This window comes from Vidua chalybeata, chromosome 3 (genome assembly GCF_026979565.1).
Source record: "Vidua chalybeata isolate OUT-0048 chromosome 3, bVidCha1 merged haplotype, whole genome shotgun sequence".
NCBI lineage: Eukaryota > Metazoa > Chordata > Aves > Passeriformes > Viduidae > Vidua > Vidua chalybeata.
Window position 1 is genome coordinate 19,830,323 of NC_071532.1, and position 25,375 is coordinate 19,855,697.

At 38.8% G+C, this 25,375-nt stretch overlaps 1 protein-coding gene across 2 annotated transcripts in view; it reads right to left on the reverse strand.

Moving 5' to 3' along the window:
- Window positions 1-1,103: 1,103 nt before the first annotated feature.
- The window catches only part of LRFN2 (leucine rich repeat and fibronectin type III domain containing 2), a 35,908-nt gene continuing 11,636 nt past the window's right edge, over window positions 1,104-25,375 (reverse strand). The window contains exon 2 of one of the 2 annotated variants that reach the window (XM_053939528.1): window positions 1,104-3,847. In XM_053939528.1, the coding sequence (XP_053795503.1) occupies window positions 2,929-3,847 (919 nt within the window). In that variant the 3' untranslated portion in view covers window positions 1,104-2,928. Of the gene's footprint in view, window positions 3,848-17,871; window positions 17,945-25,375 lie in introns of those variants that run through there. The other variant, XM_053939529.1, reaches the window with a different exon arrangement.

The window sequence follows — 25,375 nt, forward strand, 5'->3', positions numbered from 1 at the left end:
GATCACAACCCATAAGTAGCTCCAACTCTTTCTGAGGGCTGGCCACTTGCTGACTCAATGTGAGGCTCCCTGCCTCACCTCTGAGTCCCTGAATCCTCTTCCTCTCAAGTACTGTGAGCACAAAAGGTAGTTGCCCAGCACCTGTTTAATTTTACTCAGTATTTGCAAATCAGCTGGTGTGGATTGAGCCTCATTCATTAAAGCTAAATGAATTAATATTATGATTAACCATAATAAATGCAGCTGCTAGAGTGTGAAATTTATTACCTTGGTTCTTTGGCAACTATCCATTATTTTAAAACTGCATCTGTTGGCTTACTTCTTTTAATTTTATATGAGAATGTGAAAGAGTATTGCTCTTTGAGTATGTGATATACTTTGAAAATTCATGGCTGCATATGTTACAAATATTGAAGATAAACTCAATGTCTAAATTAAAAACAACCCAGATGTCATGTTCAGAGTGAAGTAGCAACATAAAAAATCCAGCTGCACCACAGTGGAACAAGGAAAAGAAAATTACTAACTCACTACGAGAACTTCTTTAAGAGTTTTCAGTGCAACATAAATGTACATGTCATTAATGGTTAATATGAACTGCCATCTGGACAGTTGGATTGCGTAGATTCTGGCACTGGAGGTGTCATTCATCTCAGAAAGTGTGAGAAAAACAGAGTTTGAAAAATGTTCCAAACAAAGTTTGACTGGATCTCTCTTGAATCTATTAATGCTGTTGGCGAGCAAGAATTTGAGCAAAAACCTACAGAAGGTCAGGTCCTAAGTCTAAAAATGCTACCTCTTCTGTCTGCAGATTTTAGATCAAGATTTAGAGTACTCTAGTAATATAGACTTGTATAAATGTAACAACAGAAAAAGAGGTGAAATGCCTTTTACAAGATCTCTTTTCATGCATTCCAAAAATGTATGTATTTCTTGATTCCTACTTTATGCCTAAAATCCTGAAGTCAAATACAGTTTGTGGGAAAGAAAAAGCAAATATCTAAATTTTAAAGATAATTTAAAAAATAATTACTTGTTAGGTTTCAAAGCAGACCACGGAATAACAAATAAATGAAAAGCAGGGACTTTTTTTTTCCCAAGGATGTTTTTTTACTGTACATTTTGTAGCAAAAAAAAAAAAAAAAAAGAGAAAGAAAATAAAGGAAAAAATATTCTGATCACAGGGATGTTGTTATCTAAAACTCCAAGTAGGAAACATGACGAATACAAGATCAAGTACACAGCCATGTCACAATATATTAAAAAAAATATACATAGAGTTTTTTTCATGTGTTATTTTCTCTGTGCCTTGCATACTTTCTCCACCTCTTTTACAAAATCATAGTAACAATGTGCAATTTCGGAATGGTTCCCAACAGCTCAAACAAATAAACAAACAAATGACAGGACAGTTGCAGTAGCCAGCAGAATGCTAGAAATCACAATAAAATTGTTAAGGAAAATAAATTCTGCTGGATGGGCCATGTGTATTTCTACAACCACAGCAATGCTCACCAAAACCAATTTGAGAATCCATTTACAAACCCTGAAGAGCTCCTGTTATAAGTGTCTTCCTGAGGATGAGAGACAGGGGAGTGCACCAGGCTGGGGAAGGGCTTCATGTAATACAAGGGATACATGGGACACCCCTGTCCTCTGTGATACCCAAATTTTACTCAGCTTCTGTGGCTAATTTGGAACATAACCAATATCCTGAAATATACAGAAACTTAATTTTCCTGATGTTACTGATACAGTCAAGACATGTCATGGTGACCGTACAGACAAGGAGTTTTCATCACAGTAGGGTGCAAGTCTGTCATTTTAGTGGGGTGAGAGCATGACCCCTACCAGAAGCCACTGCTATCCATAATGTGGAGAGCTCCCAGGAGCTACTTTTGTTTTCCCTTTCTTCATCCTTTATTAGGGTATGCTGATAACTATTTTCCTCACCTTTGATAGCAACATCCCTACAGATATCAGTATCTGCTGCAATCTGCCTTGAGCATTGACAAGAAGAGGTTATGAAGGAGATGGAAGAAAGAGGGTTACTTTTTTTTTATTTGTCCCTAGATTCAAATTTTCCTGGGACAAAAAGGGATGGTATTTGAAGTGGGTTATACAGTACATCAGATATTTGACCTTTGTATATATCCTCCTTTCCATCTGGGGGATTTGATGAGGCTGAAAATCAAAACAAAATATACATGGAAACTTACCTTGTGTTGTGAGGGGGGAGAAAAGCAATTCAAAAGCAGTAACAAATCAAAACAGAAGAGAAATAATTAAATACCAACCAAAAGTCCATTCAACAACAAATATTGTTTGCCCAGATATCACAGTTAAGACCATGAGATTGTGCTGAACAATTTACTCTGATCTGCCCCTGTGGGTGCCTTGCCTGCACTTTTGAGAAAATTCCTTGGAATGACAACCAGATATATCCTAGCACCAGTCATATCCACAGAATTGTATTTCTGTGGTTAAAAAAAAAAAAAAAAAAAAAAAAAAAAAAGAGGTGCCATTAAAAAAAAAATCAAAAACAAAAGCAAGGAAATAAAGTAAAAAGAAACCCTGTAAAATTAAATTTCTGCTGTTAAATCCCTTTTCATCCTCTTTGTTTAATCTTGTGTGAAGGTTCACCAGGAGTCTGAGTAACTTTTGGAAAGCAATGCTAAATACAACTAGCAAATTCCTTGAAACATCCACGCATGGTTTAGTTGGGGCCAGACAGGAATGGTACCATATGTGCCTATTCACATTTCATGACCCTCTTTCTCTTTTACTATTCCTGTAACTTGCTTGCCTATCTTTTTGGCCAGTACAACAGAAAATGTTTCCTCCCCTCTCTTTCCAATTGCATGACCCTGAAGCAAACCACGCTTTATAACACATGAGGGCAGAAGAGAAGGGGGGAAACACTGATATTTACACCGTACTTTCCATTACCCACTCTGAGCTCCCAAAAGTCCCTTTGGCCCCTGTTAGGTCATTGTCATCATACTGCAAAAGCATGCCGTTGACCGAGAGGCTCCTCTTTGTCCAAATGTTTGTTATCTTTTTTGGGTAGGTGCAACACTGAGATGTGGCAAAGTCCCCCATGTCAAAAGAATGGCTACGTTTAGTTTTGCCCTCCAGAGGCAACATGAGGAAGCTGCGGAATTTGGACTCTGTCTGGCCCAGCAGTGGCTCTTTGTCCGTGTGGCGGGCCACCGTGGAAGTTCTGGAGTCTGTCATCTCCTCCTTTTTCTGACATTTCAGTTCCAGGGAGGCAAAAGCTCCCATTAGCCGGTCAATATTGTGTTTTGACCGGGAAGGAGGCCTCCATTTACTGGACAATGTGCCCTGTTCACTTTGGAGGCTGTAGTTGTCGCAGTCACGGCTATTCGCAGAGCTGGAGGACGAGGAGATGCTGCTCCGTGCAGACTGACAGTTAAACTCCATAAGTTCATTTCTCACCACCACTTTGGGATTGACTTGGGGCAAGACTCCGTTCTGAACTGGTTGTGCTCCATTCGTCTGTGAGTAGACGTTGCTGACATTAGACATCTTGCCCTGGGAATTGTTGCAGACCTTATAGCGGACCATGAGAATTACAATGAACACCAACAGAGTTGCCACAATGATGCCTCCAATGATCAGAATCATGGTCCCACCCAGGAACTGACTGTGCATTGACTGGCACTGAGGGTAGTCTTCTTTGGTGAAGAACTGGGCACATCCCACAATATTGGTGGCAGTAAGGGTTGTGGCTGTGTCATCCCACATTGCCAGGACGCAGAGGTCATAGCCTGTTCCAGAGACAAGGTTGGTTACAACAAAGGCCTTGTTTGTAGCTGGTATCATCCTTGAAATTAAAAAAAAAAAAAAAAAAAAAAAAAGAGAAAGAAAAAAGTATTGGTTATTGACAATTGATTACCTTGACACAAAGGTAAAAGAAAGAACAGAGATTAGAACAATGTGGTATTAACTGTTCCAAGTACTGGCAGAGAGGAGCCATAAAATTCAAACAATCATTCCAGCTTCCCAGCTCCTGAGGATTCAACATCTCAGCATTCAGTAACATGCAAGTTTTGAGGGCCAGCTCTCAACTGTGCAATAAAGGGAATAAGAAAAAGCAGACCAAACTAAACTGGGGATTCTTTTTCTCATCACTTGCATCTGTCCTAATCTGAAATATATTCAAAATTAAACAAATAACTCAGAATAAAAGCATACAAAGAGCAGTTCTTTCTGAGTATGCAAATGACCTTTGTGTTTGCTGAGTCAGCGTGGCAGTTGTCATATCACTTCACAGGTGCCTGAACATTTACTGTCTAACATCAGCAGGTTACTTACCTTGTGAAGACAAGGGTCTACACTTAGTTTTCTCATTGACTGAGAATGAAAGGCAGGCAACCATTTCTTTCTTTTTCTCCATTCTCCCAGTTATTTTCCTCATCCTCCTGCTCCCTACTGTGGGAAATATCATCTAAAAATGCAGCTATCAGCATCATCTTTGCCAGAAATTTACCACTGCAACCACCTTCCCCTGTGTGAGTAAAAAAGGAATGGTGGCAGTGGCTGTATGGGCTGTGGAAGTGTGAGGATAGGTAGGAAGATATAGGTATGGAAATAAGAAGGTTTTTTTTTTTTTAATAAAAAATTCTACTCATGTATAAATCCATTTCCAAAAAACAAAGAGCTAGGCTGAAGCTTTGCTCCAAGTTGGGACATTTATGGACATTATTCTTTGCTGCCATAACACTTGAGCAGTCATTTGAACTCGTGCAATATTAGAGCATCACTAGCATTCAAAATTAGCAGATGGGAATGAACATAGTCTACCCCCATTTCAAACTGGTGAAAATTGCAGCACATTAGCGGAACAGAGAGGAGAATCCCAGATTTGGTGCCTGGTGGGTAGCCAAGAATAACACCAGAGAGATACCCCATGCATGTTTCTCATTACTGCTACATTACAGGCTTGGGCGAGAAAAAAAAAGCTGAAATTAAAACAGCCATTAATTATGACTTAGATCTGCAGGTCTTTTGCACCAGCAACGAGGGAGTCCTACAGGCACTTAGAGCACACAGTGAGCTGGTGTGACTATTTGGGAGGGTAAGGCCTGGGCACAGGAACAAGGCAGACTCCTTGTCAGAGTGCCAGGCTTCCTTAGCCTCAAATCATTGCCACAGCTAGCACAAACTGCAGCTCTGCACAGCACCTTCTGTGCAGTGGGAGGGAACAGACTTGCACAGAGAAGCAGCAACTTCAAGGCTCTGCAAAGATGATTTTCTGATCATCTTTGCATTTATGCATTCGCGCCACTTACTCAACCCTTGAGTCTGGCCACAGGTGAGGATGTGGCTCTTTTTTAAAAAGCAAACAAACACAAAAAAATAATTCTGTAAGGAAAAGAAATATCGGTGAGAGACACTTGGAATATAAATATCATCTGGCAGGTTTACTCAATGTTGTATTTGAAATTCTAGGCACATTTATCATCCTAATGTAGTTGTTTGACACAGATATAGATGAGCTATTCAGAATGAGCGGAGAGGTCATAAAGCAGCCCTCATAAAACACTCCAGACACTGTTGCTAAAATGGTTCCAAAAGTTGAAATATTTGGTCTCAAGCTATTTCTAATTGTTCTGCTCTCCCTGTGGCTCTGTGAATAGAACATCTCTGCTCACAGCAGACAGCACTTTGTTAAATTGCTCAAGTATATATGCACACACCAAGGATGATATATGGAATAACAGAATATTATTGACTGTCAAACATTTGATTTTAAACCTTTGAATAGTTTCACCAATTGCTTCCTATCTCCTTCTGTAGTGCTATACTCCAGTTTTCACCACCACTCCCAGACCAAAACTTAAAAAATTCTGTAGTTGTTAAGTCATTCAGAAGTCATTTCACTGTAAAACCTCAATACAAACAAGTTGTGCTGTTCACAGAAAGAGTAGTCAGCCCCACAAGCTCAGTCTCGGACTTGGGTCATAACCCTTGGAAAAACAGGACTATAACACCACCTGTTAGAGTGGTTCCTTTGGCTTTGCACAGATGAAGCTCAGAGAAAAGAAAGACCACTGTCTCCAAGCAAGCAGCAAACACCTGGGTTTACACACTTTATAGCTTCGAATGTGTCTGGTCATCTTTGCATGTAGGCTTTCTCACCACTTACACAACCCTTCAGTCTGGCCCCAGGTATAGATGTGGCTCTTTTTAAAAAGCAAACCAACATACAAATATGTATTTATGTAACTTAAAAATTTTATATGTAACTTAAAAAAAAACTGCATTCGTTAAGTCATTCAGAAGTTATTTCACTGTAAAACCTCATTAGAAACAAGTAGAAATACAGTTGTTCAGCCTCACACACTAATGCCCAATTTCAGTGAACACTGATAGCCCAAATCATTTACAACTTGCTTTCTTCAAACACAATTACACACAAGCTTCCAAGGAAATGTAACTGCCTAGAATATTTCAAGGAGTGGCAGGTAGTGAATAGTGGCAAGTGTATAGTCAATCCATTTTTGAATGTACAGAAGTGATGCCATAACTAGTCCTAAAGCTTGGACAGGTTAACTGTGTTGAAATGTGCTATAATAAAAACCTCATCTTAGCCTTAGAAAGAAATTGAGTCATTGCTAAATTCAATGAATCCTGGAAGCTACATCTGTGATAATATTGGGACTAATAATGTGTTTTTAAAAGATTACAGTTGGAATCTCAATCAAGGAAAAAGCAATCAACTCTCCATATGCATCTAAAATAAAGAATTTTGGGATGTTTCTGTAAATAAACTTTAAATGCACTTGTAAAATATTCAAATTATTCTGCTAAGCATAGGAATAAGCAGCAATTTCAGGAGTATTAGGAGTTAGGTAATTAATTTCAGACTTATTTTTCTATCTTACAGGGGAGGCAATCTTGTTCTCTAGAACTTGCCAGATTTTAAGAGTATTTTGGCATGGCTCCATGCTTTGGTCTACCCTCCCCAAACATACTGCCAGTCAGATATGATGGATGACATCTCTTAGCGCTCCCCACATCTAAAATCAATGCAGACACATTTTCATTCTGGGATATTGATGACTCTTTCTTTGATTGTCCCCACAACAGCAAGATGTCACTTCAATCTTTGCTTTGCTGCCTAAGAGGGGGGTTTCTCTTCATGGCTGCTCCATATGTGCAGTGCCATTAATCATGGACCACCATGCCCTTAACTCTGGGACTCAATAGCACAGAGGTGCTGTAAATCTAAGAGGGGACACAAAACTGAGTCTAGGCAGAGATCTTGCAAGGCTTTGTTCAGTCCACTCATCACCTAAACACAGAAAGTTGGTTTCAGATAGCAAGGATCTGGTGCATTAGAGTTCAAAAATAGCTTTTTAAAGCTGTTAGCTTTTGCAATTCAGAAGATCTTGGTGTTCACTTGCAAGCCCTTGTGGCAAGCACATTTCTCTCTCTCTCAGGATTTTTTATTGAGGTGCACAGAGAGAAATGAAAGAGAAAACAATTTCTATTTCTGCTCCATGTTTTTCTCTTGTGGAATGTGTTTGGAGAATTGTTTACCTGGAGTGAGCTCTTGGTTGGATCATGGTGGATTGTTTGGGCCTGAGAGCCAATCGGATCCACCTGTGTCTGGGCTCTGGAGAACAGGGTCACGAGTTGTGAGTTAGTTAGATATGATAGTTAGAGAAAGTAGCATGTAGTATTTAGTATCCTCTTTTATATAGCATATTAATGTATTATAACATAATTATAATAAAGCAATCATTTAGCCTTCTGAAATGGAGTTAGACATCATCATTCTTCCCATTGGGTTTGCCGACATCAACAACAAGCCCTCAGATAGCAAACATACTTTACAGTTGTGGTATTTTGAAGCAACAAACTTGATATTGGCCACCTGCTCTTCAGGGCAGGTGGACAATCACAAAACTTCTTATAACAAAAGAGGAATACAGGTCTAAATTTGATTCTAGCTTTTCTTCAGGAAAAGAAAAAAAGTGATAGTTGACTAAGCGCAGGAAAAGATCAACTAACGAAAGACTTGCTTATAGATTATAGGTTATGAAAGGTGTTAATCTATCCAGTTTAAGGAGTCCTGGAGCAGTGAGGACTGGGAAAGCAAACAAACACACAAATATATCAAAGGGGAAAGTGTAAATTGAGTTCCAGCTAGGTCAAGACACAATTTCAAAATCTTATGGAAATTTCACTGTCCAGACACATAAGACACAGTAATTTCTGCCATTCTCATTTAGCTTATTTTCTTTGGAGTAGGAGGAACAGGCAAATCTCTACATTCCTGCCAGGATTTTGTTATCTGATTCTTAATCTAGCTTCTGAATCCTATCTGAAGGTCAAAATATCCCAGAGAAAACTATTCATATATTAACAAGGTTCTGACCTCTCTGAAAATCCTGCCTCCATAAGGAATGAAACGAGGATGGGGTCTTACCACTGTCCTTCTTAATTTACCAGAAAAAGCCCCCTTCTCTCACTCTTTGGTACAATAGTTTTAGTTACTGGAAGAGGAGGAGACCTATGGCCAGGACTGGGGCATGGCATAAGTGTCTGAAATAGAACAACAGTAGACAGATACTCCTTGGAGAGTTAATGTGGGATGAAGAGCTATGGAGCCGTGAAGGTTTGGAGGGCTTTTTCAAACAATGCATTACCTTCAATCCATGGAGAATTGTGTCTCACTTTGTCAAAACACCAAAAAGAGTCCATGAGACACATTTTAAAAAAAGGGAAGGAGAGTGGTAGATCTGATTTGAAGTCAATCTTATTTTGTATCACCACTGAAATGTCCTTGTTATGTCCTTGTGGACACAACATACAGAAACAAGCAATTTTGTAATTATTCACTTCGGTGTGTGGTGATATTAAGAAAATTAGAAAATAAACTAGTTAGAAATGCAGGGGGAAAAGGTTTGCTGCAGACTTCTGTCATAATCCCAGATGCAAGTGAGCACTGAAGCTTGCAGAGAGTGAACTGTGCTGAGAATTTAGGATAACTGAGTTTTATTCTTCCTTTATCAGCTTCACTGATATCAGGCTCCACTTTATCAGTAACTCTCAGTTCCTGAGAAATCATTTTGCTGTACTGTAAGGCTCCTAATTTATAAAATGGGGATAATGCCAGCAATCTCCTCTCAAAAGAGGCCTGTACTGTATCAGAGGAAATTAGTAGATATTGTGATTACACTGTAATAGACAAATGGTTCTTTTCTTCTATATAGCACTAGGGATTAGCAGGACTGAACTGCTGGTTAATACTGTGGTTATGCAAAACAGACAAATTAGACAAAACCCAGATTAAGTTAATTGGCTAGGCAATTCTCTTCCTTTTCTCCATCAAAAGAGGGCTATGATACTATCTAGTTTTAGTCTAAAACTGCTTTAATCACAGAACCTGTCAAGGCAGTTCCTTTGGGAAGGTACTTGCAACTTCCAAGACTCATTTCTATAGTAACTAGACTATGTTGCTTTTGTCATAGTCCTTTTTCTTTTCTTTTCTTTTCTTTTTTTTTTTTTTAAATATATTTCTCAGGACTATTTACTACCTATGCAGAATTTTTTGTTTTATCATCTGAGTCTATATGCTACCTGTATACAACTTCTCCTACTGAAATGAATGCTAGGAATTCAAAATAGAGTCGTGCTAATTTATTAAATGCTGTATCAGGAAAAGGTGAAAAAAAAGTTAAAAAAGCTTAATTCCTTGGGGGTGAACTTTGTAGCTGTTGTAGACTATACACTAATTATGGAGCAACTGCTAACTGATGGTGTCATTATTCGCTATAATTTGTGATGAGGAGGGGAAAAGAAAGAGAAAGAGGGGTGCAAGGGTGAAATAGCAATTGTTTTGTAAAATTATATTATAGTTAGTTAGCACACTATCTTTTCTGAATAGTAAAGCCTTATTGTGAAAATGCCAGTCTCACTGTGCACTCCTAAACTTCCTCTTAGATAAAGTTGCTTTCACTTAAGTGCAAAATCTTACTCTCAGAATTAGAAATCAGTCCAGAAAAGTTAAACACTGGAATCTGAACAATTTTCCTTTTTCAGGGAGAATTTAATGCCAAAAATGATCCTTTTATTCATTAATAAGTTTGTCCCCTCTTTTAAGATTTTTTTTCCTTCAGTCCAGTTTCATATGTTTTTTTCTGGAGGAAAAGAAAAAAAGAAAATATTCCAGGTAATTTGCCATTGAGTGTTGTAGAAGGGTCTTAGAGAGTCCTACATTTCAGGTAGAGTGTCCCCCTGCAATCTCAGTAGGATAGAAGTAGGCTGGTAGAGAAAGGGGAGAGGGGTATTCCCCCCACTTTTCTCCTGTGGGGGCATAGTGGAGGAAGATTAACTGAAAATCATGTAAAAATGTGAAGATCTTTCAGCAAAGACAAGACAATTTTAAAGATAGTAAAGTGAAAAGCCCTCAGATGGTGGACAGAGATTAAGAAATCAGGAGAAAAAGGCAGAAAAAGATCAGAGGAAGACTAGAAGGATCTAAATTGAAGTGAAAATGTCACACATGATGTATTGCCTGGGAGCAAGAGCATGCAATTGACAAATTTGGGCTGCACACTTAGCATTCTTGTTGGCTGCCAACTTTTGTGATTTGCTTGAAAGTTTTATGGGATATACTGGTGTAATTTTTTTCTGTGTTTTTATCCTGGAAAGCCGCAGTTTCTGTAGTGATGGAATGAAAGTTGAATATAAAACATTTTTAAAAACTAGTACACTAACAATGGAGGTTAATTACTGACCCTTCAGATTTCAAAAGAAATCCTTGAATATGTGTCTTCAGAACATACTAAGGCCTCAGGAATTAAAAACAAAAACCCCAAAAAATACCTAAGTAAAAATTACCACGTAAATTTCTGTATGAGATTGCTCTTTTGGCACCTGATCAAAAATTTTTAATTTAAAATCTGGGAAAGAAAGAGACCTATTGTGACCTGCATTTTCAAAAAAATGACAGTTTATTTCTGGTATCCTGGGAAAAGAGATGTTTGTTAGTATTAGCAACAGGGTATAATTCCTCTGTCAGTCATGTCAACATAAAGAAATGTCAGATAATATCAGGAGTTAGCCAGACTTTTTCAGTAAACACTAAATCAACCCAGCATGAATAATTTCTTGCATTTTTATTTTATTAGTTTTAGGGGAGTTTTATGAAATGCAATCATAATTTTGCCTTCAGATGGAACATTTATTATTAAACACAAATCCCTTCTTGCTTTTCTGAAACTTATCTTCTCATCACTCATTCATCCAGCTGCCCTTCAGAGAATCTATCTTGTTAAATAAAACTCATTGCACATATCATTTAATTATTATTTCCTAATTTGCTTAGGTTCTTTCCTGCTCTTTTGGAAAAGTGGGGTTGGAGGTGGGGAAGAGAGGGTAGAGTCAAAAGCAATTGATATGTCTGTCAGAAGATGGTGAGCCAGAGAGATACTGATATTAAATATATGCCTTGTGCTATAAGGGAAAGTAAAAAAAAAAAAAAAAAAAAAAACCAAAACAACCCAAACTTTAAACTATTCTCTCAGAGAATATAAAAATTTTTATAGGCTGTTCAATAATGTCCCCTGGGGGTACTTTGAAGTAATTTATCAAGTGACAGAGGAAAGTGTAGGCCTCTAGGGGACATTATTTCACAAGGCTGAGAAAGGGGAAGCATGGTACAAGATATTCTGCTTCCCTCCATTGCCATTGCTCTCTTCCCTTTATAATTCTCAACAAAATTCTTGCAAACCACGAGGGGCTGCAGTCAGGCTCAGTGGGTGAGGCACTTGGATGAAGATCACCCTCAGAGGAAGCATCCTCTGATCCTTTGAATCAATGAAGGTGCTCACTTCAGCTGTTCAGGTGCAAGCTACTGCTCTAGGACAATCTCACTTGGGTTCATGTTGTATGACAACACAAAATTAGACTTTCAGGTTCCCTGATCTGTGCTATAATTTCTTTCATGTGGACACAACAGAAGCAGAAATTTAGTGCCCTGAGCTTTCAATTTTATCTTTAGAGGGAAAGCAGATGCACTCTAGGAAGTCTTGTCAGCACTAAAGATTAATCCAGTCACACCCAAGCTATTCAGAGGCACACAGAACACCTTTCACCTCAATTATACTAACTGCCTCAGAAAAAAAAATTCCTCACACTAATTCAAATCCAACTAAAACATATTTAAGCTCATTAGTGGAGTAATTGAAAGCCCACACAATATTTCTGTTAGTAAACATGGAGCTGAGGTATTTATGGCAACAATGCAGAGGCACACTAATGAATTCACTCTGTATCCACACGTAAATGTAGAGTTAGAAAGCTATCATAATTCACAGCAATGTTTCAAAGAGCCAGCCAGAATATTACAGATTACTCAACAGTATGTAAAGTCAGCAACTGACAGTGGAAGCAACATATTGCAACCACCCTGTTTCTAAAGATGGAGAGAGATAAAACTTTTCTATGGAAGGGGTGTTCAAGTCATTAAGCAGAATTTGGGACCTGGGCACACACTTTTCCCAGGTTTTAATAGACAAATGGCTCATACACTTGGCTGAAGGGTCATGATTATTCTCTCTGACTCAAGTAATTCTGAATTCTTTTTTGCAGTGTTAGACAGTTACATCAGAAAAGGTCATCCTTCCATACCAGCAGAGGTTACCAGAAGGGAGCGACATTATAAGTAATGAGCACATTTAGAAACTCAAATGAAATTAGTTTGGAAAAGCGAATCTGCTATTTTCCTGGCAGAACCCAGCTGTCAGATTCAGCCATATGCTGTCCTTGAAAGTTACAAGCGGGGTTTTCCACTTATTTCCAGGCAGTGAGATTTGTGTAAATTATAATGAAGGGATCCTATAGTGGTTACAGATGCCCACCCCCTTTTTCTGTGAGAGCTCATGTGAGCTGAGATGAACAAGATCCTCAGTGACTTGCTAGCAATTTTGTCCCTGTTTGCAGCTCAGAGCACTTATGCCAGGCTAAAACTCACATGTCCTTTAGAAACTTGGTGTCCTACCACACAGGATAATTTTATGTCCAGAAGGTCGTGCCAGAATGACAAAAACTCCAGGCACTGCCTGAAGTTATGTTTGTCCATATTTTATAATTGGCTGGCCAAAGCAAACTTCAACATGCTGTTTCAAGTTCTTCTATCAAAAAAAATCTTCATGCACTAGTAAGAGAAATGTGAAGTCAGCTAACAGCTGACAAAACTATTCTAATTATTCCAACCAAAAGAAAGAACCATGAAATGAAATGAAATGAAATGAAATGAAATGAAATGGGCATCACTACCCATAGAAACTGTGTATACACTGATGTATTAGTTTGTGCAGAAGAGTGTCTCAGCATCAGTTTAAGGCACAATTTATGCATTATTAAAATTTTTAAACACATATCATTCAAGACTTTCCCCACCTCATTGATTGAACTTGTTGTGGGTATTCTCAAGATATAAGGAATGGTTATCTACCAGAATCATAAATATCTCTCTTATCATGAAGGTTGAAAAAATAGTTTAATTCCCAGGGGAGAGAAAGGGAGAACTGCATTTATCAATTCTAGAAAAATGAACTAAAGGAACATCTATCAACTCACCAAAGACACAGACATAGTTTACCTATGTTTGGAGAACCTACCCAATTAGCAAACGTTGGAAACACCTTTTACTCTGTGAAAGGGATACAAAAGAATTGTTTGCTTCTTGTAAACTGAGGAAACTTTTTTTTAAAAAAACATATAAGCAAAGTAATCATCAAACTTCTGGATTCTGAGCTGGAAGAGAGAGAAAATATTTTGGAACAAAAATTTCCATGAAGCATGCCCAAGGTAAAGAAAAGCAGAATGATTCAAGGTTACTTTGCAGTATCATTCAGAATTTTTTTTTTCATATGCAGAATAAGAACAAGTGGTGCAAAAATCACTAATGGTCAGAAAATATTGTCTCCTAAGTGGGAAAATAAACAGAAAACAAAAAAAGGAAAAAAGTAACATAGATATGTATTGAAGGCATTTCCTAAAGCAGAGGTTTGACATTTTGTAATTTTCTGGGTATTGCACATAAAGCAAAGGAAAAGGAGGGCTAGAAGGACTGGATGGCCTAGAAAGACATGGAGATCTTGGATTTTGGAATGTTCTACTAAATGATAGAAGACAGTCACATCCTTTCAGTTTGTGCTACCAAAATTAGACAAAAGCATTGCTCACCAGTCAGAGATACCCTACTTCTTTCAAAGTTGAACCTGAACTGAAAGTGTTCTGTGTGAAGGGTGACAAATTCATTACTGAAAAGGAAAGTAACACCCATCCAGCAAGAAAACAATTTTTAATTTATAATGACCCCAGGAGAAATAAAATGAGAAGTCAGTTATAGCTTCAAATAGTAATATGATATTATTGTCTAGAAATATGTTTTATCATTTAGCAATATATATATATCTAATAAAGGACCTTAGATAAGTGCCACAGATTTCTGGTACATGAACAAAATTTAGCAAAAAGTACTCTACTATTTATTTACATTTTAAAAACTCTCCACAATTAGGAGTCTAAAAGCAGATTACTAGCAGCCTAGTAAATATCAGCAGTCCAGTATCCAGGCTATGCATCCAATTAGTGAACTCATTGGAAAGAGAAAAGCTTGAGCAGTGTTATTTGGAATTTTTTCTCTTCCAGGTATCAGCTATATACTTTTCAAATATATATTTGGCCATCCTAAAATTAGTTCTTACTCACAGAAAGTGTGCAAAAGATTTTTTAGTTCCAGAAAAGGAAAGAAATCCTACTCTTTACCAAAGCTGCATATTAAATGAGTTCATAAATATAGAAGTAAAATTTTGCATCTCCCTCTTATTTAAGAGAACTCCAATTGTTCTCTTTAGGTTTGATGGTGTAACATTAAGAAGAAAGCAGAATTTCTTCTTATGTTTCAACATCACCAACTGATTAAAATTTTACCTGGCTCTTGAGATTTACCCACTTTTGGCTTAAATTTCTGAATATGGTTCTAACATCAAATAGACATCAGACAGTGAGCAGGTAATCAAGTTAATTTGTTTGCACAAAATCTCCAAATACAACAAATGATAGGTATGGCATCAAGCCTGTTGATGAGCTACATCCAGATCTGCTACGTTTATTATTCCTTTACCATGATTAATTGCTAGTCATCATTCCTGGAGGTTTTTGCAGGCATGGGTATTTCATTGTTTATCAGGAGAACAAAAGCTTTTAATTGTTATAGGCATCCATATGATGTCATTAGAGACAATGAAAAGCAGCTTATGAATAATTTTACTGAAAAATTATAAATTCTGTGGAATAACATGCAAGAGTGCTCTGTACTGTTGAAAGGGAAATGAACAAAAGGATTTTTCTTTATCTTTGCTTGAAAAATTTTCAAAGAGTAATGACAGATTGCTCTGCTTTGGAGAGCTTCAAGGGTAAAGACTGAAAAACTCAAAATTTTCATTCTGTAAAATCTTCTCTGAGCTTTCCTGCTGTAACTCCAGATAGCTTAAATAAGTAGAACATGCAAAAATCACCCTGAGAGCTAAAAAGGAGTGTGGAATAAAATGCAAATCAAATGCACAATGGTATTAAATGCACAGTTTTTGTGTGCTTGAAGAATACAGCATCATTAGTCACTTCTACTATCAGATAAGGGAATGCTGTCCTCATCCTGTCAAAATGAGGAGTAGTAGAAATTTGCCAAATATTTGTTGATTTTTAGGAACAAAAAGGTTGAGCTGAACATTGATTCATTGCACCAAGCAGCATCAAAACCTCAGTGCGATCCCTTCAGAAAGACTAAGAAATCAAAAGTTTGACTCATTCCTAGAAAAGTAGCACAGTAAATACTTTTGAAATCTTACACAGAAATGTAAGATTTCAGGCTTCTTTGGAGAGCACAGACAGCACTGCATTCTAGGTATATTAGTCATTGGAGTCTGTTTTCCCATACATATATTTGTCTTGAGTATTACCAGTATAGTAATCAGCATTTGACTCAACTTTTCTAACACCTAATGTAAACCTGAAGAGGAAACTTAAGCATGATCCCTGTAACCACTGTATGGGCTGGAAGATTTCTTAGACCTGCAGTGATTAAAGAACAAATTATGTTGCACTCAGGAAAGCATTTTTCCTTCTTTTGCCGGTAAATGGTTACCTTAGAAGTATGAGAGTGCAGCTCAGAATGTATGAACATGAGAATAAGGAAATTTTACTCCCTTATGAAGTACTGCAAAGTTGTGTTTCTTTAGCAGAGCTGCTGATTTTGGCTTGTCTGCACTGGGCTGGGTTAGAAGGAGTCCTAAACTTGCTTCTGTACCACTTGATACACAGCTGCTGGGCTCTGAGTTCACCTCTCTAAATGTTGTTTCAGGCCTTTTCCTAGGTCACACCCAGATGGTGCCAATCCTGTGACATGTGGAATTAGGATAGGCAGAACTATCAGTCTGTGGCAGGACTCCAGCAAGGCACAGTGTCTGTATTTGACATGAAGAGAGAATAAGGACCAGATGAGCATCTTGACTGGTGACATGGCCTTTCTTACATTCTTGCTGGGGATGTCAGCCAGCTTTGTTTTAATTTTGTTAAAAAGTTTAATTTCCTTCCTTATTTCTCTCTCTCACCAAAATGATGGAAGGATGTTTACCTGCAGAAGAAATAAAGCTGTAAACCTGCTGAACAGCAGCTCTGACTGTACAAGATGGGAGGATGTAGCCTGTACCCAACTACCTGTCAAAGTTTCCCTCATATACATAGTAAAAGAAACAAAGTGGGAATTGTCTACTAAGAGCTGTCTTTGGTCCTGAAAATCTGCTTGGGAGCTGCCTTTGTTTCCACCGTGGCTGGAGATATTGCAAGCAGAACACACCCCTGTTTCATCCCTTGTGCCTCTCTCAGGAGATAGTAGTGATGAAAAAAATCCTGTGTCCAAGTGTCTCAAGGGCTTTTCATTCACTTCATGATTGCTTTCAAACCCGACATTTAGGGTGTAGTCATTTCCCTGCCATGGTCTGTCTGTCTTTGTAGGTGTGTATTTGTACCATTCCCCCACATTCAAGCGTGAATCTTTTATTGATACTTGATATTGATGCTATTGATATTTACCCTACTGTGACAGTGCCAAAAATCATTGTGACAATGCCAAAAATCATTACTTGATGGTTTGAAAAGGCTGCATTCAGAGATGAAGTGGAGATAACTGTAGCACTGCAGAAAACTTCTATGAGCTATTGGCTTAGCAAAACTCTTAGAATTTACTTTCTAATATGCCTCATAGGCAGACTAAAATTAACTTACCTGAGATAACAGAAACTCCAGACAGAGCCAATGATTCCTCATAGTGCATATGTTTTTCTCTTCCACAATAACCTGACTATAAGCTACAAGTCAAAAATTAGTCTGATCCTAAATTCACGTGGCTATGTACCTAATGAAGATAAAACTCTGACTCACAGTGATTAAATTTCAATGAAATATTGAAGAATGCTTAACTGGTTTCAGTACTTCAGCAGTAGAAAAGAATTTATTCTGTCATGACTAAAATTCATAACCATGCTTCAAAAAATGAGTAGATCTTTAATGACCATGCTGGCAACATTTTGGAGTGCCATAGAAAAGGTGAATGAACAGAAAAGCTTTTATAAATACCTGGGTAATTTCTCACTCCATGGTGTAAATATATAGTAGCCTGTCACAGATTTCACTCAGGTCTTTTTTCCTCATATGCACTCTGGGTTTGTTGGCAAATACTGGCCTCTTTATTCTCTAAAGTGTCCCAGAACTTTCATAGTCATATTTCTGATGCCACTGCTATGTGGATATTTTTTTACCTTGCTATGGAATGAATCACTCCACCCTCCCTCCAGCACGAAGACAAATGTGACTGCTGCTCCTGAACATATGGTTGAGCCTAAAAAAAGGGTTATCTTGTAGGAGTGTATCTGTATGCATCACTTATCACACCGTCCCCACCGGAGAATTTAAGAGATGATAGCTTCTCTTTTTCTTTCTCAAACTGCTCATGTTCAGCATTTCTCTGTCTACTGCTTTCCAACATGCTGATGATTCCTCGAGAGAGAGGAAAGCCCACTCCCAGTACAACTGGCCTTTTACATATTGCTCAGCAGGCTTGGATTTGCTCTACTTTCAGGGACAAGTTTTATAAGGTTCAAAAGCAAACGTACAGAAGTTTTCCTTCTTTCTGTGTTCATAGTTTCTGTGTGACATTATAGAACACTGTCTTATCTCTGACGAGAACAACCTGTAATCATATGAAAAGACAGATTTTTGAAGTTACAAATTTCTACGCTGCCCTCAGTTTGAGAAAGAAGGTGTTAGCATAATATTTTATCCCAAATCAATCTTCTCAGATTCAAAGTCTGTCTCCCTGAAGAAGCTGTGGACATCTGCAGTGTGACCCATGTGATGACAGCAAAGGGTCGTTTTTCTGTGAATATTCACTAGTGTCAGGCAAATACTTTGAGGGTTTCATAAAGCTTTAACCAATATTCAAAAGTATTTAACTACAATAATCTCTAATGGAAATGCTTTCTATAACTCAAGGGACAGCTACCATGAGTTGAAGGAACAGCTGGCTTTTTGTCTATAAGACAATCCTATACAGGTGGAGATGGTTCCTCCAGTGGTTCTGGCTAAAATAGATTTAAAGCTTGGTAAAGAAACAGCTGCTGTAGTTCCCCACACAAAAGTTTACAAAGTCATTAAAAAAGCAGACCTAGCCAGGAAAACTGAATGAAACATAGCCCCCTTACCTAAGCAGAAATTGCAAGTTTGATGTCAGAAATTAACACTTCTAAGGATGGGAGGAAGGCAATTTTGCTGTGGACCCAGGATGACTCAGATAAAGTTGAATTTTAAGTAAATGGGTCAATCTGACCATAAAAGAAAATGTAGAAAAATTGCAAAGGCACCAGCTTTTCATCTTGTTTTAAATCAGAATAGAGTCATGGGTATGTGCACAGGGCCCCTAGTGAGCTCTCTGGTACTGAGATTGCTCACCCAGTCACAAGCACACTGTGTCTTAATAATTCCTTCAGTGATGACTAACAATTGTTTTAAGGCTGAGCTTGTGCTGACTAAACCTGGCCTAATCTGTACCAATGCACTGAGCCTGTGATTATTTCTTAAAAGAAATCTGCTGTTGCAATCTCTCACCCCTAGCCTTGCTGGCTTTGCAATGCTTGAGGCCATCACACAGACATATCAAAACCAGCAGGAGGGTGACACTGATGAATGGCTGCAGGGACCACTGACCTTCCCAGACAGCAATACACCCCAAAGGGCACATCTAGACCAAACCTCTTCCACAATGAACCACAGCACCGAAGGCAGCCTGAAAGGCAGAGAGGTGTGTCTGCAGTGCTCAAAATATTGTAGATGCAACAATCCAAGGGACTACCTAGTGAAGAACATCCCTACAGTGAAGCAAGAAAGAAGTATACATTTTCATATTTTTCCATCTCAGATGCAGCCTAATGTAAAGTGTTATCATATCCTCTTAGTTTAGTCAAGTACAAGTGCTTTTTGCAAGCTGTTTCTTGTTGAGATAAAATCAATTCATGAGACTTCAGTGGAACAGGATAGGAGACACTTCATGGATCACAGCTTAATAGCTTACCCAGAGGAAACATCAAGGATAGAGAAAGACTAATCCTGCCATATGTTTTCTGAACCTGTGGACACTGCTTAAGATTTGGTGGGGTCTTTCCTACCAGACTTGTAGACAAACAGCAGTCCCTGAAATGGTCAGAACCTGTTGTTTCCACCAGCTTACTTTCAGTGATGTTCAGGAAGGGCTTGTACTTGGAGGCAAGTACTGACTGAAAGCTTGACAGCCCCTGCCATGTCAGTTATAAAGGCTCTGCTTAGACCTCAAGGAAGACAAGGCCATGTAGTACCTTTTTTTGATACAGCCTAAGAAGACCCATATGACTGCTGTGACGTGACTGCCAGTTAAAGTAATGAATATTCATTCACAAAAGTTAAGGCAATTGAAACCTTAATGCATACAATTGTATCATTAGCTTACACAGAGATGCTCAGTTTTATTGAACCTGCAGAGTGCACCAGAAGACTTTGATTGACAGTTTGACTGCTTTTATGTTCTTGCCTTTGTGGGAAGGGGTGGTTCCCAAATGTTCATAGCAGCATGGATAGTCATGATCATCTAGTCTGACTTTCTGTTCAGCAGAGTCCAGCACAGGCTGGGGACTTTATCCAGGGATTCTTCCACTGATCCACAGCACTGTGGTTTACTGGACACGGGGACTTAAGGATTTCTCAGGGGATGAAAAGTTGTTGACTCTATGTCTGTCTACTGGTTCATACCATAACATCAAAATGTTACAACTTATTTCCCGTTTGAATGTATAGGTCCTCACTTCAGCCCAAGAAAGATAAAGAGTGGTTTACACATCTGCATACGAAGAAAAAACAGCAAGCAAAGAACAGACTTTGAGGCAGGATAGAGACATAGTCTATGTAAAGCTGTTGAGAATTATTAAAGTTCTGAAATTTACTTTTGGAAGAATCAGAGGATGGTATGAACTTCTATACTTGTGGAGAGGAGGCAAAGTGTTGTGGAGATTTGGAATATAAAAAATAATCTCATGGGTGATGGATGGTCTGCTACTGGCCAAGATGGCTTGCTAAATAGTTAATGGCTTTTGATAAAATAATTTTTATAAACTCTGTTCATTGTTCTTCACTTTGCAGAAAGAAAATGTCAGAAAGGCAATAATTTATTGTCCACTCTATCTGTGTCTGTGGCAAACATTTCATTTGAGTTGTGCTGAGAAGTGCACTCTGAAGCACACGACTTACCCCAAAAACAGCAGTATAATAACATCACGAACCAGCTTCCAAAAGGACTGCCTGTGGGAGTAGTGTATCAGTCACTTGTAGATATAGCTGCCTATTTTAGCCACCAAAAGCTTTTATTTCTGGTAGCTCTGTAGAAAAAAATTCATGCATCAAAGAGAGCTGGACTATGTTTAGGCTAGTGGATTGTCAAGAAATGGCTCAGCCACAAAAGCTCAGCCTTCCTGGCTGCTCAGAGCTCCAAATCACTATGTAGAGACACAGTCTTGTCCCTATCCTGGCAAGATGAGGGGCCAGCTCTGGTGAGTCCAACTCTTGCATCCACCTGAGATGTGGCCCCCAGAAAACTGAGAGTGGCTCTTACCCCACTCCAGCCAGGTCGTGGGAGCTGGCAGAAGGAGGAAAGGCAACCCTCCTTGAGCTGCCTTCTGCAACCATTGTCTGAACTAAATACTGGAACTTGGGGGTACAGAAACCTCTCCAGGGGAGCCAGGCAGTCTGTTTGTGTAGGCTGACACCACCAAACTTCTTTGTAAACAAAACATAAGGCATGTGAGATTGCCAAAATGCTAACTCTCTGCTACACACTGTAATTTTCGGCTGTGAAGTTTAACAGAGCTTTTCTGGATTCATAACAGAAAAGTATCTTGTAGTTCTCTGAAGCTGCACTTTATTTAAAAAAATGAAATGAAATAGCTTTGTATGCATCTTTTGTTCTTAATAAGAGTATTCATAGGTCCAAGAAAAAATGTTAGCCTGTTCAAATATCCATTTTCAAAAACAGAACTTAGGAAGCTTGTTTTTCAGTGAAAACTTTTAAAATATTAATGGAATAGAATCCTACATATTTTTCTTATGCCTTCCATAATTTCACTTTTCATTTTGGGCGAAATAGATCTAAAATTTTCTGAGGTGTTCTACCTATAGACATTTAGAATTAACAAAGGCCTTATTAAGAAAAGCTTGAATATTTCATTGAATAGTCAGTCTCTGCAAAGTTTTGGTGCTTATCCAGATCTGATTGAACAGCAGTTAAATTTTCATAGTTTCTAAGGACGAAAAATAGGACTGAAACCCACAGAAAAGTCTGTTCTGCTTCCATTCCTGGCCTGCTCTACAGCAAAAGAAAGCACCTCATTTTACCTCTGTGGTGGAGTAGAGAATTTAGTGGATTTTTAGGGAACTGTGTATGTTAACCCATCCTTGGAAGCAGCATTGAATTTCTAATCTCCGAGTCCTCACTGAAGGTTGTTCCACTTGTGATTATCTCAACTGCAGTTACCATGTTTGTGATGGACACATGCATAAGGAGCATCCTATACTGGCTCATGAAACTGTGTCCTACATATATATTCATCTATTTGTGCTCAGAAAAATATTGGCTATCAAAAGAGGTATCTAAATATAGTAGGGTGAGAAGAAACCGCAGACAGATAAACAGGCAGTCAAATCATAAAACACAGGCTCAAATGATTTGTCTAACATTTATCTAACATTTTTAAAGAAAAAATCTATAACAGAAAAGTCAACAGTCATACATCTCATAGTTCACTAATTAGCAAAAAGTCTCACAGAGCCACAAGCTTGATAATTCTGAATAGAAAATAAAAACAGAGAAATTTTAGTCTGGCCATAAATTAAATCACAAGTGGGAAAAGAGGATCCAGTCCTGGCATGAGGTCTGTTGTGACTTAACACTACTAAGCTCTTGATTTGTAGAAAAATCCAGAGGGGAACAAAATGAAAAGAAGGAATACATTAAGCAAAGTTGGGAACAGAAAGGGGGAGTAAAGCTAAAGAAGATTTCCCCCCCGCCCCCCAAAATGATCTCTCTGCCTTCATGTACCTTTCTATGTGCTCATGCCACTCTTTTCAGATTTTATCTTCCATCTTCATTCCTCTGCCTTTAGCTAAATGTTGTGAAGCTCTCTGCCTTTTTGAACTGTCATTAAAACACGGTGTAAGAGACAGCGCTGCAGATAAACAGCAATGCGTGTCACCTGCTGAGCAGTGCTGTCACTGCCAGCAAAAACCCTAAACATCACACACTCAAAATTGGGCAAAACATCTCAGAATATATGAGAGGGCCTTTTTGTTTCACCTGTAGCAGGGAGGGTACAGTTGGGATGGTACAAGTGTGGTATCTATTGCTACTGTCAGGGAAAGGCTGACAAATGTGATGACTCCCAGGACAGAAATTTCAGCTGGAGGTTTTCAGCTCCTACAGCTGTGACTGTGTGAGGCAGAGCTGTTTGGTTTGTGTCTGGCAGATGGACTCATTACCTGTGCCAAACAATCCCCCCACAAAGGAACTTGTGTAAAGTATTTTGCATTACTTGGATGTCTCCTGGACCACATGTTCAAAGCTCCTACATGCAGTAACACTGGATGTTAATAAACCCATGGTACACTTTGACTGTAAACTTGATTTGATATCTCAAATTAAACATAATTTTAGTATTAAAATAGGCGGTTCTGCTAGATCCATTTTTTCTTGCCTCTTGTAAGAAAAATGAAAATGGAAGCTATACATGTGGGGATCCACAATGTTCTTCCTCTCCCTGGCACCTGTGAGGGGTGCTCTGCTCCCAGCCCTTGCTCTGCCCCTCCACCATGTCCTCTGCTCCTTTCCCACTCACCCACAAGCAGCTGCATCCTCTCCCTGCACATTCCAACCATTCCTTTGCCACTGAAGGAGGTGAAAGCAGGGACAATATGGGCTGGAAGGAGGAGCTCTGTGGTGACGGGGGAGAGAGCAAAATGAATGTGATGAATTTACAGAGCCTTACATACAGGAGGAGAGTAACTCCTCAAGGGGCATGATGTATGGTGGAAATGGGACTGTAATTCGAAAACCTGCAACATCCACAAAGAGATTGATAGCAACACTTCCACATTTCCATATGAAATGCTTTTTTTTTTTTTTTTTTTTTTTTTTTTCCAATAAGCAAATGAAACAACTGTTATGGAGAATTTTCAGTCTCCAGAAACAGATGTTGCAATATTGGAATTTCCCATGGGAGAGGTATTCCAGTGTTTGTTCCATTTTAAACAGGGCTAGAAAATAAAACTGAGTTGATTCATGGTTTGTTTCTTCATAGCCATTGCAGAGGCAGGTGTTTGGAGGGTGTGCTAGACAGATGTTGCACATTGCTGCAATGACTGTAAGACCAATTACCGTAGATCTGGGTTTTTTAAATCAGTTTTTAAATCTGCTCCTTGTTCAATGTCAAGAACAGTCAATTACATTGTGGTTCTGTCCCATTATATGCCAGATTAAGGTTTGCTTTGGCTAAACTGAGGTACTAGTTTCAAAATTTTCCCACTATAACATCTTTTGTTTGGGAACTAGTAAATGTGACCTGATTTAAAAAACAGCCTGCAGCACTTTTGAGTATATGCCTCCTTGTCATCAGCAAGCTTCACTGGGGTTAAGCAGAGGAGATGGAAACAGCAGGAGCCAGGAAAACACAGATCATGTCCTCAGGGACTTTAAGTAGGAGGGACTCCTGTAAGTTTCTATGGCTTTTCTTGGACTACCTTTGCTACCTTAAAACCACAGAAAGTTTCTGGACTGAAATCACATAAAGAGGGTAGAAAACAGGTTTTAACCTAGTGCATACATACATGGTTTGACTAAGTAATGGGCGTGAAACTCAGCAAGCACATTAACCCAGGCCTTAAATGGGGAGGTATGGGGAGCTGCAAATTGTCAAGAGCTGCATCAGAATGGAAGCTGTTTAAGAACAATGAAATAAAGGATGTAGTCCAAAAAATGCCCCAGCTGTGGCATAATTGGTTAATTAATCCACAGCCAATAAAATTATCTACAATGAAAGAGCCCAAATAGGGAAAAAAAGAGGAAAGGTGAACCAAAAAATTATACTATGTTTTAGTGAGAAAAAAACTTACCTCTTGAAAAAACAAGCAGCTAAAACCTCATATGCTTTCACTGGGCAGAGTTTGTATAGCACAAGGTCTTCACCCCACACCAACCTGTTGTACAAAGGTGCAGTACTGTGTCCTGAAATGGGACTGCTGCAGTCCCTCAGACTTTTTTTAATACTCTTCACAAGTGGGAATCCTGCTCCCAGTGTTCATTTCATCTTTCCCTTTCCAAAGTTCTTCACCTCATAGAAGTTGCTAGAGTCCCCAGAGAAAAAAAAGCCAACCTTTTAAACTACTAGTCATACATATAGCCTTGTGTGCTCAGTGGGGTCACACCCCTAGGCAAATCATACAAGAGACAGAGGTACTTCTGCACTGTTTTTTTTTTCTAGCAGATTGCAGCATTTCTAGTGCCACTGAGAATGCAGGAGGTTTTTCTAACACCACCCAGAGAAGACAGAGCTGTCCCTGCCCCTCTCTTCAGCCAGCAGCCTGTAACAGTAGCCAACCTGGGCTCTATTGAGGCCCTGGGCTGGAGGGGCCAGGTTCTGAAGGTGACTCCAGGTGGCTATTCCTTCTTCTGTCTGCTCAGGGGCTGCCACATCATTTACTG